Source organism: Nicotiana tabacum, chromosome 18, assembly GCF_000715075.1.
Source record: "Nicotiana tabacum cultivar K326 chromosome 18, ASM71507v2, whole genome shotgun sequence".
In the NCBI taxonomy this organism is placed as follows: Eukaryota; Viridiplantae; Streptophyta; class Magnoliopsida; order Solanales; family Solanaceae; genus Nicotiana; species Nicotiana tabacum.
Window position 1 is genome coordinate 59,367,075 of NC_134097.1, and position 4,637 is coordinate 59,371,711.

At 36.9% G+C, this 4,637-nt stretch overlaps 1 protein-coding gene across 1 annotated transcript; it reads left to right on the forward strand.

Annotated features, from left to right (window-relative positions):
- Positions 1–1,831: 1,831 nt before the first annotated feature.
- LOC107787806 (polyol transporter 5-like) lies at positions 1,832–3,963 on the forward strand. The gene is made up of 2 exons (XM_016609410.2): positions 1,832–2,125; positions 2,373–3,963. The coding sequence occupies exons 1-2, from the start codon at positions 1,990–1,992 to the stop codon at positions 3,761–3,763; spliced, it is 1,527 nt and encodes a 508-aa protein (XP_016464896.2). The 5' UTR covers positions 1,832–1,989; the 3' UTR covers positions 3,764–3,963.
- Positions 3,964–4,637: the final 674 nt, after the last annotated feature.

The following is a 4,637-nucleotide window of genomic DNA, read 5'->3' on the forward strand; positions in this document are numbered from 1 at the left end:
AGGGTTCAATTCCCAGTCTTGCAATCATCCCCTCCCCTATTTCTCCTTACATCTAAGTATAATTAAAAATATACAAAATAATAATCTAAAGTTCGAGATTTTTGTCCTTCATAGCAATAGGAATGACATGAGTTAGTTCTGGTTCACAAGTTGTTTGAAGATAAATACATTTAATATGAAGAAAAATTAGTTTCTTAGGTGTTTGATTTAAATCTAAAAAAAATTCTATAATATTGATCCGAAAGCACCTTGGCAGAAATTATAAAGTTGGAATTTCCACAACTGCAGCATGCCCATAGCCAAATTAAATTATAAAATCTTATTTGAAGTTACTTTGTGAATGCTATAAATAGAGCAGTCAGTATGGGCGGGGCGGGGCTATCCCAGCCCAGTCAACGTGGGCTTTAGTAATTGACGGGCTGGGCTAGCCCACCATTTTGATGGGCCTTATAATAGTCAGCCCACCCCATTCCTGTGTGGGTTGCGGGCCCCTACGGGCCGGCTCATCATTTTTAAACATATAATTTTATAATTTTCTTTAAGTTCTAAACTAAAAAAAAAGATAACTACTTAAATGTTAAAAACTCTTTTTTGGAAAAATTTCAGAAAATTTAATAACTTTTTATAATTTTCTAATATATCACAATAAACACTAAAAGGTAAAAGACAAGCTATATTTCATTCACTAAAAGTCAAAACTCAAAACATACTATTAAAGGGAACATTCATGACGCTTATGGGATATCCAACACATCATCTTCATCAAACACATTTGAATCCGCTTGTGAGAATGTTGTCTTAACATTTTCACTTTCATCCACATCTACAATTCGTCTATAATATTAATTAGTTAAATATTAAGAACAATTAAATTTTTAAAACTAATTAACATTTTAAGACTTTGATATTTTAATATGATGAGCTTAATAAACTTTAAGCTTGGGATACTCTTCTTGTTATTTTTTGTCCCATATACTTTTTATATTTAAATACGTATTTTTATTAGGCCCACGGGCCGACCTAGCCCAGCTTCAATCAAGCCTCACAGGTCATGGGCTTACCCGGACAGGGCTTAAAAGCCTTGTTTTTAAATGGGTCCCAAATATTCTAGCTCATTCCTACTAAATCGCGGGGTAAGCGGGACTGACCCAACGGGCCAAGCCCATATCGACGACTCTAGCTATAAATATTGTAGTTCAACCTATATTTAAAGTCATTATAAAGTATAGGTAGCGATTATTCTTACCGTTCCTCTTAGTCAGATCTTTGAAGTTCTTGCTGATTTTACCATCCCAGTCAGCCTAAAAGATTCTATCCAAGATCCTAACTTAAAGTATCTCTAGAATAAACTTGAAAGTTAGGAATGGGACCAACGGTTTTTACTCTCAATATCACTAACTTGTACACATGCGCATAGACACCCCTAATTTATAAAACCTTTTTACGCAGGACTATTAGGTGGTGAATGACTCCTAAGGTGCTTGTGTTTCTTTCTAGTAGATTTTGGGAAATTATCAAACATGAAAAATAGTACTAGTACGTATTAAAGGTTAATTACAGGAAAAAGAAAATTCCAAATAACAAAGAAAATATTGACAATGACAAATTACGACACCAGATCTCTGTGAAGTTTGAACAATGAAAAAATCCAAACTAAATGCAGTGTAACTAACACGCGGTTAGTGTTCAAGCAAGTATACTTATGAATTTGGCGAGTTAATGACGTGGTGTCTTTAAAGGAAAAAGTGACTCACATAAAAGTTAGTTTGGATAAAGACATATTACGAAGGCGAAAACGCAGCTTGCGTTGAAATCCTAAACAAACGTGTCATGCCATCCTACAAGTTAGCCATTCATGCAAATCAGCTCTTTATTATCCATTTGAGTTTTCAGTCTCATATATACTCAAAGGAATAATATTAATCTCTCATTTCTGTTACACACTAAAACAGAGCTAAAGCAGGGTACTCATGCTTTATCAATCCACATATGGATGAGTATAAGGTCGGAACAGAAAACACTACTCAAGTTGAATCTCAATCTTCTAAGAAAAAGGCTCCTCTGAACAAGTATGCTCTCGCTTGCGCCCTTTTGGCCTCTACCAATTCCATCCTCTTGGGATATGGTGAGTCTTCTTTATTCTATATCCAGTATCCTTACTTTTCTCATGTGGTTGTACAATCATTTGATTTAATATTTGTACTACACTATAGTATGAGATCATAACGAGATCTTTGATCTCAAAATATTGAAAATAAATGTTGACCAGTTTTCTCATGGGGCTGTGGAATGAAACTATATATGTCTAATAGATGAATTATTGACCAGTTTAATTTGAAAAATCAGTGACTCCTGGCAATTTAATGTTGCAGATATTGGAGTGATGAGTGGAGCTGTGCTTTTCATAAAGGATAATCTCAAGATTTCATCTTCTCAGGTAGAAATCTTGGTGGGGTCATTGAATGTTTGTTCTCTAATTGGATCGTTTGCATCTGGCAAGACTTCAGATATGATTGGTAGAAGATACACAATTATTTTGGCAGCAGCTACTTTCTTGATCGGTGCAGTCCTGATGGGACTGGCTCCTTCTTACCCATTCCTCATGGCAGGAAGGGTAGTCGCCGGAATCGGCGTTGGCTATTCACTGATGATTGCTCCGGTCTATACTGCCGAAGTATCGCCGGCCATGACACGTGGTTTGCTCACATCGCTCCCTGAAGTGTTCATCAATGTTGGTATCTTACTAGGCTATATTTTCAACTATGCACTAGCTGGTTTACCAGACCACATCAACTGGAGGCTAATGCTTGGAATTGCTGCCGTTCCAGCTATTGGCATTGGCATTGGTGTATTGCAAATGCCAGAATCCCCACGGTGGCTTGTTATGAAAGGCCGTATAGAAGAAGCGAAAAGAGTGCTTCGTAAAACCTCAGAGAACGATGATGAGGCCAATTTGAGACTAGAAGAAATAATAAAAGCTGCTTCTCTTGTAGGCCAAAGTCCAAGTGATAGCACAGGATCAATTCCAAGTAAATGGAAAGGCCAAGGGGTTTGGAAAGAACTCCTAATGCCAAGCCGGCCGCTTCGCCGGATTCTTGTCGCTGCCGTCGGTATAAACTTCTTCATGCAAGCTTCCGGAAATGATGCGGTGGTTTACTACACGCCATCCGTGTTTAATGCTGCTGGAATTCACAATCGAAAAGGACTAGTAGGTGTGACTATTGTCATGGGGATAGCCAAGACATCATTTTGTATTGTTTCAGCACTTTTCTTGGATAATTTCGGAAGGCGGCCCATGCTGTTGTTGGGTACAACAGGAATGGCTGTTTCTCTAGCTGGTCTTGGCTTGGGCTCAATGTATCTACACAATTCCCATCATAAGCCACTATGGGCCATCGCATTATGTGTTGTTGCAGTTTGTGCTGATGTGTCATTTTTCTCAATTGGACTTGGGCCAATAACATGGGTCTATTCATCAGAAATATTTCCTATTAGGCTAAGGGCCCAAGGTTCGAGTTTGGCAGTTTCAGTCAACCGGTTGGTAAGTGGGGTGGTGGCAATGACATTTCTAACAATATCAAAAAAGATAACATTTGCAGGAATGTTCTTTGTGCTTTGTGGAATCATGGTATTAGCAACTATCTTCTTTTACTTTTTCTTGCCTGAAACCAAGGGCAAGAGTCTAGAGGAAATTTGGGAGATCTTTGAGGACAAAAAGGACAAGACTCCTTCTCAAGCTGATAAGGAAATGACTGCAAGGTAGTAGGTGGTTTTAAGTAGTTGATTTTGAGCATGTCCTCAAATGCAAAATGTTATAGGACATCATTCTTAATACTAGGAAGCTTTTAGAGATGTTTGCTTTAGATATAGGTAATTATTTTTCTCATTTTATCTTCCCGAAGAAATGATTGATATTGAGTTCAAATATGAAATAAGCCCTGACATTATGCATTGCCAATTATTAAAATATACATGTTAATTCTTTTTTCTTGTGGTGATGGATAGGTTGGTTTGTGTATACTAGACTAGAACATGACAAACATAAAAGAGAGGAAGACCTTATAATTGAGTTGAACTCTACACCTAAATGGTGCAGGGTAGAATGAAAATTATGAAAGTACAAGAAGGGGGTGTATTAAATTCTTTTTAACTTTTATGTCCTTTAGCCAACTATTTAACCAATATAGTTAGACTATGATACTATCTGTAAATATAAGTGCGATGCAAAATGATAAATTGCAGTAAAGTAAATAGCACAACGATATTTTTATACTAGTTCAGATTTAATGTAAATTTTTGTATAGTCTTCATGGGTTGCAAAAGGGTTCTTTGCCGATGGCTCCTTATTAAGATTATTTATTATAAAGGGGTTGTGTGACTTCTTCACACTTCACAATCTTTTTTTCTCAGATTATCTCCTTAGTCTTTGCTTGACAGGGAGATAACAACTTAAGAGATTTGTTCCTCGGAAGATATTCCAAGAATAAAGTTGGGAGCCTTCCAAGATACTACTTGATTATCGCATATATGCTTTCTTTATGGTTTGCTTTGATTTAGGACATTCTTAGTGAAGCACTCCATCAAGTGCTTGATTTGTGCCGACGAGATTCCTCATTCGTTGAATCACCATAATTGAT

Coding starts and splice junctions, on each gene's coding strand:
- LOC107787806 (XM_016609410.2), top strand. CDS start 1,990: ATGGATGAGTATAAGGTCGGAACAGAAAACACTACTCAAGTTGAATCT. Junction 2,126..2,372: donor TTCCATCCTCTTGGGATATG/GTGAGTCTTCTT, acceptor TTAATGTTGCAG/ATATTGGAGTGATGAGTGGA.